The following is an 18,136-nucleotide window of genomic DNA, read 5'->3' as shown; positions in this document are numbered from 1 at the left end:
AAGTCACTGTTTTACACCGATCGTTCCTATGGGAGCTATATAATATAGTATTCCGATCTTTATCAAATTCGGCACAGTCATTAACAGATATATTAAACTAACAAATGTTTAATTTGAAAGCAATCGCGGCAAAATTAACGAAGTTATTGACAAAAGTCACTGTTTTCGAAAGATCTTTCCTATGGGAGCTATATGATATAGTCACCCGATCTTGATCAAATTTGGCATAGTCGTTTATATGTGTAATTAACTCACCAATATTACATTTCATGACAATAGCTCAGGAAATACCGAAGTTATTGAGAAAAGTCACTGTTCGTGACTTTGCCATTTGTATGGGAGCTATATGATATAGTGGTCCGATCCGGCTGAATCCGAGATATACAACCCCTGCAGTATATACAAGCCTACATGCAAAATTTCAACTCTGTAGCTCTAACGGTGTAGGAGGAGTTTGCGTTGATCCAGACGGACGGACAGACGTACGGACGGACATCGCTATATGATTTCGTCTCGTCATGCTGATCAAGAATATATATACTTTATATGGTCAGAGATGCTTCCTTCTATGCGTTGCACACTTCTGACCAAAATTAATATACCTACCTTTTTTGCAAGGGTATAAAAAAAAAATTAAAGCCACGGTCAATTTGGTAATATCCGACGACATACAACGAATGGGGGAAAACAAAGACAAGGGACAAAGGGCAACGAAAACAAGGACGGTGGAGATGTGGCAGAGAAACGACAAGTTTTGGCACCACAACGCTTTTCCTTTCAAGCAGCTGTTTATTATGGAAATGCCTTAAAAAATAAAAATTGGCCCGGCCAAGGAGTCAGTACCACAGTGTCGGGGTTTCCATGTTGTCCTAGTAACGTTTTATGGTAATTTCGTTAAGTGCAAGTACGATTTTATTTTACACGACACGTGCTACTTTTATGAATCAAAAACTACGTATACTGTGACCTCGAATATAAAACTTTTGCCTTGTAAATTAGGTATACAATACATATTTTCTACATGTGTAAATTTATTATGATGAGAAGAACTCACAATGGATGTTAACACCTTACAGTTTGTACAGCCCAACTATAAAGTCTGTTCCATTCGCTATCGAGCATTACTTTTCTTCGGCAATAATAATTAAAAACCAAAGGGCAGGGGCTAACTTCGGTTTGTATACCCTTGCAAAATTTTAGTTACTCTTTCCTTACCTACTTACATATAACCGTCAAAGCGGAAAAACGTTTCATCTATAAAATCGAATGTTCGCGAAAGAGCGTCCTACAATCTTAGCATAACAAATAACTAAGTAATTGATCAAAGTCACTGTTTTCCACCGATCCTATGGGAGCTATATGACAAAGTCACCCCATATTGATCAATTTCGGCAAAGTCTTTAACAGATATATTAAACTAACAAATGTTTAATTTGAAAGCAATCACGTCGAAAATAACGAAGTTATTGAGAAAAGTCACTGTTCATGACTTTGTCGTTTGTATGGGAGCTAAGTATGTTATATAGTGATCCGATCCGGCTGAATCCGAGATATACAACCTGTGCACTATATACAAGCCTACATGCAAAATTTCAGTCTAGGAGGAGTTTGCGTTGATCCAGACGGACGGACGGACGGACATGGCGATTTGAATTCGTCTCGTCATGCTGATCAAGAATATATATACTTTATATGGTCGGAGATGCTTCCTTCTATGCGTTGCACACTTTTGACCAAAATTAATATACCCTTTTTGCAAGGGTATAATAATATAAAGTGCTAAATACTCTTCTCGTTTGCGACAGTTTATTTTTTAACTTCATAAGTGGAAACACCTTAAGTCCGGACTTAATAGTATTTGTCAATATAATTCAAGACTGTTTTATTTATTAGTGCAAAAATGTTGTTAAAGAATGAAAGGATTTTTGAAGTTTTCCATGTCTGTGAAAACCCAGGTACATGGCTTTGCCTCGCGGAAAGGATTTAATGGAATATCAGTGTTTACCAATTGGAGAGCTAGCCGAAGAAGCACAGGAATGTAAAAACAAAGATTACAAAAGGTTCAGATACACTAATACATTAAAAACTTCTCGTGTTAGACAAAATTAAGACCTTTTCAACATGCTGGCAGCCTCTTCGGACCCACTTATTGCATCACTGAGACACGTGCGATCACAAAAGGATTTGGAAAATAGCAACTATAGTCCCGAAATGTTGCGTTTATTAGGTATTGATGTAAATATTGAAAATTATTTTGGAAAAAAAATCAGCCATCAAAAGCAAACTTTCAAAATTAACCTAAAAAAATTTTAAAATTGTATATTTTACTTTTTGTAATTATGTTAGAAAATCAAATTAAAACAGTAAAAAATGTTACATAATCGTTCAAAACAATGAAAAATTCCGTTTGTGATTGAAAAAAAGCGGGTTTCGCTCCATTTTTAAAGGAAAAACATGCTTGGAAATATTTTCTGACTTTGATCTTGAATATTACAGCACCACGAACAGCCAGCACTCTTGGCAAACATTCATTTTGAAGCTTTATCATAAGGTTTTCAAATTTTTTAAATCGCTTTTAGGATTTAGAAGCTATGATTTTTAAAATGTAAAAAGCCAAAAGCCCCACTGTGCGGCTTGGCATGGGTCCGGAATACACGCAATTATGAAAACAAAAACTGAAGTGCAGCAAGAACAATAACAAAGGAATACTAGTAGCTTGAGTGGTTGGAAAACACTGATGAGCCTTGGTTGCTACAAATAATATGTATTACATATTAAACCTAAGAGCCGGGGTTAACTTCTGCTGTGCCGAAGTTTGTGCACCTTTGCAAGTTTTTTGCATCTAATTGTAAGTAAATAATTTTATAAAAAACTAGAAAGCCCGGCAAACGTTGTTTTGCCATATAAATAATTTTCCAGCAATTTCTAGTGTAGACAAAAAATAGCAAGGCAAAACATTATTTTTAAATTATTATAATTTATCCCTTAAAACAATATCAATCTCTTAATGCTATAGCGTGAACAATATTTTTTGTTAGTCCATATTTAGCTAACACTGGATGGTTTACCCACTCGAGAGCATGCCACGTATAATTGTCCGTGCGAAAAACATGGTGTTATCAAATCTAATCCACAAACAGACATCGTTTGACCTTGGGATTTGTTGATAGTCATTGCAAATGCCAATCTAATCGGAAACTGAATACGTTTGAATTGAATTGGCACATCTGTAGGTATAAAAGGAATCCATGGTATGAGTATATTTTCACCTCTGAACATGGCATTTAAAATCCTGGATCCGTGCCGATAAGTAAGCCGTTCAATGGTTCATGTGGTGTTTCAATTTTAGGTAGTTGCACTTTTCCTGACGTGCAACACATCCCAGCTGGCTAATTTTGAATTTCAGGACATGACAATGCGGACATTCCTTGTCCACACGTGCATCAGTATTTTGTTGCTGGATTTGTACTTCTGTTCTTTCGGATCTGCTATTTCGCAAGTACCGAGCATTACTTGTACTGCGGCTTAAATCAGGCCCTTTGCGTTTTCTTAGCATTTTTCGTTAGTAGCTTTTCGTTTGTAACTAAAAAAGGAATGAATGAATTTCCTACAACGTGGTTGACACGTAACTGCCCCTGCCTACTGCGGTCGATACACGGAAAGCCGTTATAAAACCCATTTTATTCGCGCTCGCGAACTACCCCATTTGGGGGGATGAAAAATAGATGTTGGCCGATTCTCATAGATACCGGATAAGCAAAACAAATTTCATCAAAATCGCTCAAGCCGTTTCGGAGGATATCAAGTTGAAAACTGTGACACGAGAATTATATATATGTATATAGATAAAAATGAAGGAAGTAAGTCGTCTCGCCGACTTGGGTATACCATACACCAGGTGAAACAAATATTTAAAACTTCGAAAACCAAATGTATTTCTATTAAATTGCTTAAACATGCCCTCGTAACATATGCTATCTCGCTCATTCTACACACACACGAGCACTCTAGCGCCGCCACTAGCCAACGGCCAATCCTGCCCTTATGGATCACGTAGCAAAATACGTTCATACGTATATTTTACATGTTTCTAGTCCGATTACAAAAAAATTTGGTAGTTTGGTAGTAATAGATTAATTAATAGATTAGAAAGATTAATTAGTCTGCCAAATTTGATTGCTATGGTCAAAAAATTTCAAGAGCCAGTCGGTTTTTTCTAAATTATGGAGGCGTAAGTGGGCGTGGCAATATATTAAAGTATATATATATTCTGCGCGTATTCTTAGCCAGTATACATAATAAATTTGGTGACTTTAGCTTTGTTAGTTTTCGAGAAAATCAGTTTTGTTTAATTTGCGGGGGCGGAAATGAGCGTGGCAAAATTTTTATATAGTCAATATCTGCGTGTATATTAGGCTAGTTTATATACCAAATTTAATGTCGGTAGCTTTCATAGTTTTTAAGAAAATCTGGTTTATGTAAATTCTGAGAGCGGAAGGAGGCGTGGCAAAAAAGATGGAACAATTATTTTCTGCGCGCTAACTAAACGAGTATGTAAACCAAATTTGATGTCTCTACTTACTTTTTAAGAAAAACAGTTTTATGTAATTTCTGGGGGCGTAAGGGGGCGTGGCCGAAATTCCAATTAGCTCTATATATTTACATACCACACGAGTCTACATACCAAATTTGGTGGCTCTAGCTCTTATAGTCTCCGAGATCTGCGTGTTCATACAGACGGACGGACGGACATGGCTAGATCGACTCGTTTGTTGATCCTGATCAAGAATATATATACTTTATGGGGTCGGAGAAGCTTCCTTCTGCCTGTTACATACATTTTGGCGACTTTAATATACCATTTCACCCCATGGGTGTATGGTATAAAAATATCAAAGAAGCTAAATTCGGCTGTGCCGAAGTTTATATACCCACGCCATGACGTAGCGCTGGCAGAGCTGTAGGCATTCGCCTCGAATGCATCCTGGTCGTCTATGTCACAGGGAACCCACGGCTTCATATAGGCAGCGCAAGTCGTACTTCACCTAGGACCATCGTTGAACAATGTATCTTTATGCACGTCGTATGTATCTCTGACCTTTACCATGGTAATGCGGTACGGACCTAAATATTTGGGCTTCAGCTTCAAACCTCCTCCAATTTGGGTTCTTTTAATAGCTACCAGATCACCGTATTTGTATATGGAAGCAGGTCTGCGACGTAAGTTGTAGGTCTTCTTATTTTCTTCATGCATACGAAGGATCTGCTGCTTCGCTATATTCCGTAGATCATCTCTGTTGTCGTTAAAAATCTGAATCATCTCATCGTGAATTATTTCTTTCAGCTTAAGGTCGTCTTGTCCTTGGACATTCTTTAATTTACTGTGTATGTAATCTTCTGATATAATCATAACGGAGTGGCGACTAAGCGCATACGCGTGACGTATACGATTTCCTGCACGGTGCTCAACATCAATCAAATTCTTGGATCTCAAGAATCCATCGTGCTACTCTAGTGCACACATCTTTTTTATCCATCGTCTTTGCAAACGCATTACAATCGCTTATGACTTTAAAATGGAACTTACGAAATGCTTCAACTACCGCCAAAATCTCTAATTCGTAACTAGTGAATTTTCTTTCCACTTGAGTCGTCTTTTTGCTCATGTAGTATACAGGGTGCAATTCTTTATCATCAGGTAACTTTTGTAATAAAATTGCTCCGAAGCCATCAATCGATGCGTCTGTATGTACTTCTGTTTCAAACTTGGGGTTAAATATTTGCAAAACAGGTTTCTGTGTTATCAATTCTTTTAGCAAATTAAAAGATTTTATCTGACTCTCGTTGAATCTAAAATTTGCATCGTTTTTTAATAAATCAGTAAGAGGCTTGGCTATAATCGAAAAATCTGCAATGAACTTGCGAAAATAACCAACCAGGCCAAGAAAACTTTAGAGCTGCTTTTGATTCATCGGCATAGGAAATTTTTTTACAGCTTTGGTCTTTGCGTCTGAGATACATATCTTCTGATTCTTTATAGTATACCCCAAAAATTCTATTTTCTCTTCAAAAAGCAACATTTCTTTAAGTTAATGACTAAACCATATTCTTCACATCGCTTCAAAACATTTCTCAGATTGGAGACGGCTTCCTCTTCAGTTTTATCAGGGATTATAATGTCGTCGACGTATGGGATAGCCGTACCAGCACGGGTTAAATCACGAAAAATGGCATTAACGTGTCGCTGAAATACCCCAGGAGAGTTCGTCAATCCAAAAGGAACTTTTAAAAACTGATACTGTCCGTTGTGTGTAACGAACGAGGTGAATCTTCGACTCTCTTTTTCAACGTCTACATGGAAAAATCCATTCTTTAAATCGATTGTACTGAAAACTGTTGCAATGTTGAAATTGATTTTCAATGAGTGGTAATGGAAAATGGTCTTTTACTATTACCTTGTCAATGCAGCCGGGGAGTGCCATCCCTTTTTTTTTACTAATACGACCGCACTGCTGACTTCAGACTCGGATTGTTCTATTATTTCATCTTTCAGCCACTGGTTGACTCGGTCATCGATTATGCACCGTTCAGCGAAAGCGAATCTGCGTGGTCTCGAATAAATTGGACTATTGTCTTTTAAAACAATACGCATTTCAACATTTGTCGATTTTAACTTTTCCGGCTTATAGTTTTTGATAAGTTCGTTCACTTTGCACTTTGTACTTTTCGATGCATTTGAGTCAATGTCAATTTCTTGGTTTTGACCTTTATTCTCATTACCGAACTTAATTCCGTTTCATCATTATATTTCCCGATTTGTACGCCATCACGATTGATTTTTATTTCGGCTTGCTTACAAAAGTCTTCTCCCAAAATCACTTCATGATCTAGGAATTCAGATGATACCACTAAAAAAACCAAATCAAACTGTTCTTGGCTTACGAAAAGCCTTCCCGTAAACGAACCGATAGGTACCACTCTCTTTTTATCTCCGAAACCGTATAGCATTTTATCAACCTTAGCGAGCTTAGGTTTTTTCAAGCGATTATAAATTGTTTCGGTTACGACATTATATTTGCTACCAGTATCAAGCAAGGCTATACACTTTTCATTGTTGATTGATACTTCTTTACACATAAACATATGATCAGCTGATATTTTATTAGTATTACGAACATCTGTGCTATTTTCAGGCTTTTAATTTGGACAGTCTTTTGCTATGTGACCAAAATTATTGCAACCAAAACACTTTCTTCCTTTACTCTTATTGTCACAATTCTCAGATATATGTCCTTTTTGCCCACAGTTATAGCATTTTATACCACTTTCTTTATTTTCGTATTTCATTACACATTCTTTTTTGATTTGAACGTTCTTAGACTCACTTTTTTGATTACTCGACTTTTCCCGCATTTTTTCATAACATTTTATTTTCTTTTTAAACTCTTTTAGGTTATTAGCATTGTACAATATTGCTTTGTTCATACTCAAGTCATTAATTCCGTCAATTACATATTGCATAAGAGCACTGTTCTCTATATTACCCCGTGATGCCATATCTTTCATTTTCAACAAATATTCTTGAACACTTTCACCTTTCTTTATTTTCCGTTCTGACAATTGCTTATGTAACTCCGCGCTATTTATTACTGTTTTAAATTCATTTAAAAGTGATTCTTTCAATGTCGACCAATTTTTAATTCCGCGTTCACTCAGAATAAACATTTTAGCAAGTCCTTTAATAGCTCTTTTTGCAAAAATAAATTTTTGTAAACTATCCCATTGCATCAAGTCAGCCATGTCTTCGAAATCCTCAATCCATACTTCAACTGATAAAGTTTCATCGCCATGGAAAGGTCCTCAACGTCCCGAAAACTCAAAGCGAACCTCGGTGGTGGCATGTTGAAATTTACTGCAGTTTGTGTATCAATATTGTTGGCCACGACTGTAGAGTTTGCCCCATTCGTTTTGTTTCGCATGTTTTCGTTTGTTGCAGCTGTTCTAAAATTCGTTTCGTCGCTCACTACTGACAACATTTCGTCTTCGTCTTGCATATTGCCTACATCGCCATCTCCTTCACACTCATCCTCGTCATCTTCGTTTTGATCATTCTCTGTGTCAAGGTCAGCGAGCAAATTTCCAGCTAGCAAATTGCGAAATAAATGGGAAGTTAGATTCGATTTATCATGCGATAAACCCAAAACGTTACAAATAATCACTAAATCGTTATTTGTTAAATTCTTTTCCACATAAGACACTTTACTTTTATATAAATTGCTGTTGCAATCAAAATCAAACCCTTCAAACTTTCTTAGTCTTTGGCGATTTGCGCGATCGCCTTCTTCTTCGTATATAAACTTGTGAAAGTATGTAATATTAGATTTCTTTTCAGTTTTCAGTGCCTCTTGCACATTCCCAAAGTCTTCAAGTTTGCTCATAGTTCTTTCTCTTACGTACACACACTAATATTGTACATACATATATGTATGTATATGTATATATACGTCGTTTGCCACGTCACCCGATAACTGTGGTATTCAAACACTTTCTCGTCGTTCGTTGAAAACTTTTTCACCGTTTATTTGCCGCTTTTTCGTCGTTCGCCGCCAATTTTTCGTCGTTTGATGCTAATTCTTATTCGTTTTCGCGCTGTTTTTTTTTCTCGACGTTTGATTCCACTGTTGCGTCGTTTTGTGTATGTTTGTCTCTTTCTCACTGACTGATATTACTTTTTTACTTCTTTATAAGTTGAGTCATGCCTTTTTTGTAGGTTGAGCCATGCCTATTTGTAGGAATTTGTCCTATTTAATATATTTATTTGTAGTATTTTAGTTTATTTTAATGTAAAACTATTTATTTGATTATTTTAATTAGATTTAGTTGGAAATTAGTCGTCTTTACTGCTTCGCGTCGTTTCGTGTTTTTTGCAACCGCTCTCGCTCGTCTCTTCGGTTCGACTGCCTCGTCTTTGACTCGTCTTTAGCTCAATTCGCCCCGCTCAGCAGAGTTGCCAGACCCAATCCCACATTTATTTATATAAAATTAACTACTAAACCAGTGACTAATAGTCACCAACCAACACATAAAGTGGGTGGACTTCGAAATGAGAATACAAAGGTAGAGATGGGGGCCAAAGACACAGCGATGTACACCCAATGTAGCTACAATTGGTATCTGCTCTTACTAAGAAAAATGCATTTCTTTTATAGTAAAAATAGGAAGCTCACCAGTGCCCAAGGTGTGTTAGGTCGGCAAAATTCGTCTTTATTGATAATAGCTAGCCATTGCAGATTAATTAACTAGGTTATTATTGCTAACTGCTGACCATATCACGCCTACATATGACTAATGATAAGCTACCAATATCTATAATCGGGTTACATAATATGTTTTACTAATCTTAATATACATTTGCGTTGTTCTGTACTATGATTGTCTTATTGTTATATTATTTTATATAAGCTAAACGCCAACTTACTCCCGTTATCCAACGTTAACCGCAAAATTGCTGGGGGCTGGGTTTGCTTCAGCGATAGTCGGCATGGCGATCCTTACGGGTGTCTGCTTTGGACCATTGTGCCAAGGGGTTTGGGAGAATCTTCTTATTCCATATACCATCAAAAGAACCAATGGTATTGTTAGCGCAACGGAGGAGACGATAGCAATGTATGTATGCTGTCGGGCTGGGGTCTTCTGCCGATTTCCAGTTTTTCTTGAATGTTGCTTAGCTCGTGCAACTTCGTGAATTGAGCTGTTGTTGGCACATATGAGAATTTCATTGTGTCTGTCGTAGTTATACGATGACCTGTTATTCGGATAGCAGAACTCCTGGCCGTCCACGTCGGATCTAGAGTTAACAATCCAGTCTTCTTGATAGCGACACTTTGTACATTATCGTCAGAGGTCACTACAAGGCATAAATCCACTGATTATACCATACACCCAAAGTGTGAAATGGTATATAAAAGTCGCCAAAATGTATGTAACAGGCAAAAGGAAGCTTTTCCGCCCCCGTATACATATATATATATATATATATATATATTCTTGATCAGCATCAACAGCCGAGTCGTACTTGCCATGTCCGTCTATCCGTCCAAATGAACGCCTAAATCTCGGAGACTATAAGAGATAGAGCCACCAAATTTGTTATGTAGGCTTGTGTAGTATGTAAAAAGATCGAGTTTATTTCAATTTTTGTCACGCCCCCTTCCTCCCCCGCAACTTAAAAAAGCGTTTATCTCAAAAACTATTCTATGCTAGAGACACTATATTTGGTATGTACATTTGCTTATTGCGCATCTACGCACATTTTATATGTGTAAAGATTTTGCCCACCCCCATGGCTAGGGTGCTCAAATGCTTGAGTGAGCGAGATACTAAGATATGCTTGTAAAAAACATGTGAACAGAAATTTTTGAAACATACGTAAATGCATTTGTTATTTGAATCAGTGGTTCCAATAAAACATAACATAGTACTCTATCTCGTTATTAATTGTGTGTAGTAAATGTATGATCATCTAATTTATATATTCGATACGGCGATGTGCCAGATTATTTTGTTAGTAATGAACTATTTTGTAGTTATTGTAAAACAATAACAAAACATACATATGTAAGATGCGAGAGCTCTTCTATACTTTTAACATTTACCTTCGGCAAACAGTACGTCAGCACAGTTCCTAATTGCCTCTTCTAGTTCCTTCGATGGCCTCAGAATTTCAGGGTTAACTCAATCGTCTGGATGGATGGAAATGTCTTCTTGCCCCTCTAAGGTTTAACCGCCCTTAGTCGGCCTTCATGGGATGCTTCTACCAAGCGTGGACTAAAATAAGTATCTCGGTATCTACAGCTATGGTCACATAATTGGCACAAAAAAAAATTTTGCTTTAAAAACTTTTTTTGGGGAAACTTGGTCACATTTTTTTTAAAATTTTTGGATTTATTACTTTACTTGGCTCATGCTCTTTAAATGTAACGGACAATTGTTCCGTTACTTCTATTGGTTTTGTTTTGATCTGCATTTTCTTAGCACAGCTTGGTTTTTTGTTGGACATAGAATTGGCACAAAACTTTGGAAAGCACATTTTTCTTGTAAAAAAGTCGCGTTAGTTGAATATTTTTGGATATTTTGCTAAAATATAACCAATTTAATAATTTTATTGAAAAAATGGGTAGTGGAAAGACCGCTCCTGTCAAAAGCGAATATACAAAAACGATTGCTTTTCGCAAAGGCCCACAAGGATAAAGATGGCCAATTCTGGAAAAACGTGCTCTGGAGTGACGAAACAAAGATAAATAGAATGGGACCTGATGGAAAAACATTTGTTCGTCGCCCAAAAACCAAGCCCTTAATCCCAGGTACACCACCAAGACCATCAAACATGGAGGAGGTAGAATCATGTGTTGGGGTGCATTTTCTTGGCACGGTGTGGGCCCGCTCGTAAGGATTGAGGGTAATATGGACAAATTTCAGTATTTGGATATACTAAGAAACACCATGGAACCTTTCGCCTTCGACAACATGCCTGTGAGGTGGACATTTATGCAGGACAATGACCCCAAACACACATCAAAGGTCGTTAAACGCTGGTTCGAGGAAGAAAAGCTGGAAGTTATGGAATGGCCACCTCAAAGTCCAGACCTTAACCCTATCGAAAATCTGTGGAACGATATCAAAGTGGAAATTGCAAAGAAAAAGTTTAAAAATTTGGAAGATTTGTGGTCTGGAGTCAAGGAAGCGTGGTATTCCATACCTAAGGACAAATGTCAGAAGCTAGTGGAGAGTATGAACAGGAGATGTCAGGCAGTCATCGAAAATAATGGATACAGTACGAAATACTAGTATTAAATTCTGTTTTCATCGGGCAATTATAGTTAGTTTTTGTAAAAAAAACGATTCTTTAATATTTTGTGCCAATTATGTGTCCAGGCAATTTTTGAGTTTTTTATTAAGTTTTTGAGTTTTTATGACTTTTTGAAATTAAATTAATTTTTTTTTTTTTGTGTTCATAGATTATTCAAACCTTGGGCTAGAAAATGCCATCCAATATGTGTTCCTTATATTTTATTATATAATAAAAAATTACCCTTAAAAATATAAATTTTTTTTGTGCCAATTATGTGACCATAGCTGTATATAGTGGCTAATCGGCATAATATGTGATCGTAGCTTTTGCAACAAATTGTTGCGTTGCCAAAACGAACTTCTTTGCATAATTGTTAAGTCGCCTCTGCGTAACTCACTTATCTATAAGGACCTTAACATCCCACGGTTAAGTGAGAGATTTGGAGGTATAGCTTTTGGCACTACTCTAGCCTGAAAATTTATGACAACGCATTGGCCCTCAACCTGCTGGATAACGTGTTAAGAGATGTCACGCCTCCACTTTAGAATAGAGTCGGACTGGTGAATCGTTCCTGAAGGCACAAAAAAGCGTTACGACCTTCATATATGTACATAGGTGATAAAAAAAAAACGTGCCGCTCATTGGATATTTCACTTCATGAATTTTCTGCCTTAAAAAACATGAATACTACTGAAATTTCCTTTATGTCCCTAGGGGTGTTTTGTCCAAAAACGGCCAATGATTATTTATTTTAAGGCGATTTCGTAAAACAATAAAGAAAATATAAAAATAAACGTTTTTAGCAATTGCACTATGGTCCCAAAGTCGTTTTTTTTTTACATTAATTATGAAAAAAATATCTTGATTTATAAAAAAAAAAAATTTTTCCAATTGAGTACACCCCACAAACCAAAGAAATTAAAGTATCAAATAAATAGTGCAGCCCTGAAAGTTTTCTCAAGCCCTGAAAGTTTGCTTTTGATTCTCTGCGCACGTGGCTTGAAGAAAGTACAATTTAGTTATCTTCCGTTTTGCTTTGTATCATCAAAAGTAATAGTCCAGTATATAAAAATTACAATGGAAAATGTAGCTCCAGGTTTGTTTTACTCGATTGTCTATGTATTTTCTTGTTTATATGTGTTTTGTCCTTTATTTTATGTGTTTTATGCTGTGTTGTTTTTAGCGTCCGTAACCTAAAAAACTTTTTGCTTCGTGAAGTAAAAGTTAGTGGATTGTTGTAAGCATTAATCAAATCATGTTTGTCAATGTCTTGTCTATATAAAACACTAATCACCTTTTACCCAAATCCACCCGGTTCCATACAATCACAAATTTCCCTAGGCATCTTTGAGTTCGGGCATGCAGAACTGCTTGACGTGTGGCTACAAAACAAGCGCAAAGCATCGTCAGTTTTTGACTTCATAATAAAAAAGTTCAATGGATCACTTTTGGAAAAAAAAGAAGAAATAAAAAAAAAATCGAAGAATTTCGCAGCCTACGCAAATAAATGCTTTGCAAAATGCAATAACATGGCAGATCGGCTCAAAACGGATCCAAGATATAAAAATTTTATGTCTTCAAAAATGTTAATTATAGTTGGAAATAATGAGCTAAAAACAACACAAAAATGCGTGGACGTCCACGCGTTTCTTATTATGACGGAAATGAACGGTTAAAAAGGAAATATGCGGGTGAGCTGTCTGAGAAGGAAAACCTCAACACATCTTTACTTGTTCAAGCGGCGTCAGTATCAGCAAAAAAAGGCAAATGCAGCGATTTATCGTTTGTTTTAATGGAAGCATCGAAAGGCAACGCAACTCAAATAAGAAATAAGTATTTTTCCAAGGATCCTATTCCGATGAGTCCTGATGAAGCTTTGGCGTTTTTACTGGAAAATGGATTAACCAAGAGCACATACATAAACATCAGGCTGCAGAAAAGTCGTAATTGCGACATTTACCCGATCTATAAGCACCTTATTGAAGCAAAGGAAAAATGTAGACCTGAAAACATTTGCATTTCTGAAACTATTGCAGTCGTTCCATTACAGGATATTTTAGATCACACAGTAAAACGAATAATGACACTGCAAAATGAAGTCATGGAAATGTTTAATTCAAACACGGAATTAACGTTGATTTCAACCTATGGTTTTGACGGTTCTACAGGGCAAAGTACGTATAAGAAGAATTTTCAAGTCTATCAGATTTTGCAGACTTGTTAAAATTCAGTTTACAAAGGAAACCACTGAACATATTTTAAAGGAAAAAGATGACTTAGACAATCAAGTTCAAAACTTAGTGCCATTTTGTTTTCGTAATTTCACTATAAAATATGAACTTTACATGACTTTGATTGATGGTAAGGTTTTAAACACATTAACAGGAAATAAATCGACACAAACCTGTCTAATATGTGGAGCAAAAGCCTTTACAATTGATGTCAATATCAGACATGAGTTCGGAAACTTTCAATTCTAAGCCTGAATCTCTTCAATATGGTGTAAGTCCCTTGCATGCATGGATTCGTTTTTTAGAGTTCGTACAGGATTGAGCTAAAAAAATTGCAAGTTAGAGGCTCTCAAGACAAAGATTTAATGCTCATACGCAAACGGGAAATTCAAAGCAGATTTTGGTCCGAACTTGGATTACACGTTGACAAGCCAAAGCAAAATGGAAGTGGAAATTCAAACGACGGTAATACAGCAAGAAGAGCCTTTGCAGATACCAAAATACTATCGTCAATATTAAATTTAGATGCCGATCTTCTTCATAGACTCCACACTATTTTGATCGCTATTTCAAGCGAGTTTTCGATTAATATTGATAAGTTTGAAGTTTATTGTAAGCAGACCGCACGCATTTTTATGGAAAAATATCCTTGGTACCCCATGACACCCACAGTCCATAAAGTATTAATTCACGGACCCAAAATTATTGCCGAATCCGCTCTTTCTGTAGGTTGCATGGGTGAAAATGCATCGGAGGCACGGAACAAGCTATTTAAGCAGGACAGGAGAATGCACGCCAGAAAAAATAGTAGGCTAATTAATATGCAGGACGTTTTCCACAGAGCTATGGACACTAGCGATCCATTAATCTCAAGCTTATGCCTGGCCGAAAGAAAAAATAAAAAGTAACCAGAGGGCCGGGGCTAACTTCGACCGTGTCAAAGTTTGTATACCCTTGCAACTTTTATGGTAACTCTTTCCTTACCTATAGCCATCAAAATGGGAAAACGTTCAAGCTTGAAAGGTTAATGTTTGCGAAAGAACGGCGTACAATCTTAGCATAGGAAAAAACGAAGATATTGATCAAAGTCACTGTTTTCCTATGGGAGCTATATGATATAGTCACCCGATCTTTATCAAATTCGGCACAGTCATTAGCAGTTATATTAAACTAACATATGTTTAATTTGAAAGCAATCGCGTCAAAAGTAACGAAGTTATTGACAAAAGTCACTGTTTTCGAAAGATCGTTCCTATGGGAGCTATATGATATAGTCACCCGATCTTGATCAAATTTGGCACAGTCGTTTATTCACTCACCAATATTATAATAATTTCATGACAATAGCTCAGAAAATAACAAAGTTATTAAGAAAAGTCACTGTTCGTGACTTTGCAGTTTGTATGGGAGCTATATGATATAGTGGTCCGATCCGGCCGAAATATACAACCCCTGCAGTATATACAAGCCTACATGCAAAATTTCAGCTCTGTAGCTCTAACGGTCTAGGAGGAGTTTGCGTTGATCCAGACGGACGGACGGACATGGCGATTTGAACTCGTCTCGTCGTGCTGATCAAGAATATATATACTTTATATGGTCGGAAATGCTTCCTTCTATGCGTTGCACACTTCTGACCAAAATTAATATACCCTTTTTGCAAGGGTATAAAAAGAAACCTATTCCTGCAGATGTACTGGCACTGTTGGAAGTACCAGCTCTTAGTATCAGTGAGCGCCAAAACCTGAATGACAAATCTGATTTAGGAGAAATAGATTTGGAAGGATCTGACTCAGATCAATCCGATATTTACATTGAATACTCAGTTGATGTGGATGCAGAATTTTTTGAATGAAAACTTTACATTAAAAATTAAGGTTCTGATTCTTACAACTTATTTTATTTGAAACTCCTATTAATTTAAGTAAGTCAGATGTAATAGTATTGTTAAATCTTACTAAATAAATCAGATAAGTAAGTTATCTCTCAAAAACCCCAAATTTGATACAGATTGTTCTCAAAATAAAAAAATTGAGGGCTGTGCCACGCCCACTTTTCCTAGTCCAAGTTTCTACAGTTTTTATATAATCGAATGCAAAAAACCAGACAAAAAAATCTTTCTCAGTTCTTTAGCCATTAATTTATGTAAAAAAAAAACGACTTTGGGACCATAGTGAATTGGTTAAATGCAATACGACCTAAAAATAATCAAAGTTTAAGTACATCATATTCATTCATATTTCGATAGAATTTCAATATTATCCAAACATTGGGGGAAAAATTGTCAAAATACATTTCTGAGGCACCCTACAGTTGATTCTGAGTTACATAGTTTCGTTTCGTTACCGATTTCTGTGACACCATTGAATAAAAAAATTTCGTTGATATCTGCTTTTCGTTTGCAGTACGTCTCTAATTTTTTTTGGTGTTAATCATAATTTCTCCACCACATTTAATATCGGAAACAATTTTATATTTATAATAAATATAAGTAATACATAGAGAATATTATACCTCTTTTTCTACTTGCAGTGTCGCGTTTTGTTAAACCTACGCACCTCTCAACCATTTGAGGAAGTGCTTGAGGATTTGGGTCAAGTGTTAAAAATTAACGGAGCAAAAAAAATGTATACAGGCACAGGCCAGGAGGTAAGCATTACGCTTCGCTTAATAACTTAATAAATAAAATTGTGAAAATGATTTCACAAATTATTATTTGTTTAAACATTCGCCCCACAGGTACGCAGTTTTTCTCAACTCCGCAATGAATTCGCCGATGTGGACACATTCTATTTAGCCACAGGAACAGCTCTGATTGCTGGTTCGCCTATACGTAGATCGCGGTCACGTCCTTCGGTAGTTGCGGCCGCACCCATAATTCCCACGGACGAATTGCCCAAAGTGCCGTTGCGAGGTGCGCGTCCACGCAGCAAGAGTCGTCCACGGATATTGTATGCCCCAGAGAGTGAGATTTTACGACCAAATGGGGAATACTCTATGTTGGACATAATGAAGGAAGAGCCAAGTAAGGTGACCATACGTGGACTGCGACGCACCTTTTATCCGCCCTTACACCATGCACCGGCTGATAATTCACCGCCCGATAAAAAACTGCAATTGCAGTGGGTGTAAGTATACATATGTAAAATCGAACATTTTACGCTTCAAGCATGCATTGTGTTGTGCGAGAATTAGTTTCAACAACTGGAGTGACACTACCCGATCTGTGGCGGTGCAGGTTGGGTTGTTGCAAATCGCCGTCAAAACATGGGCACTTCCTCATTCCTTTGGGGTTCTCTTTGGCTTCGGGTTGGCACTCTTCAACGTATGGTTCTTGTCCCCTAATGTCTCTCATGTCTGAACAACCACAGCGGTGGTGTGCGTCGTCGTTTTCTTAATGAAAAAACCACCAGGGGTGAAGGTCAGATGTGCCCTCCGTCAACCTGGTCCATATCTTGGGTGTCCAAGCCGCGGGTTCCAAATGTATCTAGTGGTAGGGTCGAGGCCAGTTTGTCGACTCCATGGCATCTCGTTCTCCGGGTCGCACTTCTCTGGGAAGCTAGATTAAACAACTCCTGTTAAGAAAACGAGTATCTTGGTGCCGCATAGTTGTGGGCCGATAGGGGAGGGGAGGAGTATCTTGGTGACCCCGTGATAAATGGTTGAAAGGGTGACCCTGTGGAGCGAGGCTCGTCTTTGCTGCTGCTCTCATCCCTTATGCCTTCCGTGACCGTTAGGTTCTCGAGCTCTTCTGGGGGGCTTCCACTCGGCGCCCTGCCTGGATATGGGATCGTCTCTGATGACCTGCCGTTAAGGAGAATGATCTCGGACATTTTCCTGTTTTGGGAGAAGAGAGAGAATGAGGAAACTTGATAGAAAACATAGGTTAATCATACCCTTTCGCATAATCAAGCTTACTATCCCAGCATATCGTGAGACTTAAATTGATTATATTTTAATACTAAATTTACATTAGTTTATTAATTCTACTACTACTTATGTGCTTTGGTACCAGCTCCACCCATTTCGAGAAGCCTTCTTGGAAACCAGCACT

The 18,136-nt window shown here is 37.2% G+C and overlaps 1 protein-coding gene across 3 annotated transcripts in view; it reads left to right on the top strand.

Annotated features, from left to right (window-relative positions):
• The window catches only part of LOC6651905 (echinoderm microtubule-associated protein-like CG42247), a 148,609-nt gene that overhangs the window by 109,058 nt on the left and 21,415 nt on the right, over positions 1-18,136 (top strand). For all 3 annotated transcript variants that reach the window (XM_023180971.2, XM_023180972.2, XM_002074353.3), the window contains 2 exons: positions 16,615-16,731; positions 16,822-17,210. In XM_023180971.2, coding sequence (XP_023036739.1) covers positions 16,615-16,731; positions 16,822-17,210 — 506 coding nt within the window. The remainder of the gene's footprint in view (positions 1-16,614; positions 16,732-16,821; positions 17,211-18,136) is intronic.

The sequence above is a fragment of the Drosophila willistoni genome (assembly GCF_018902025.1).
Source record: "Drosophila willistoni isolate 14030-0811.24 chromosome XR unlocalized genomic scaffold, UCI_dwil_1.1 Seg106, whole genome shotgun sequence".
In the NCBI taxonomy this organism is placed as follows: domain Eukaryota; kingdom Metazoa; phylum Arthropoda; class Insecta; order Diptera; family Drosophilidae; genus Drosophila; species Drosophila willistoni.
Note: the sequence above shows the minus strand (reverse complement) of the source record. Positions and strands in the feature narration are given on the sequence as shown.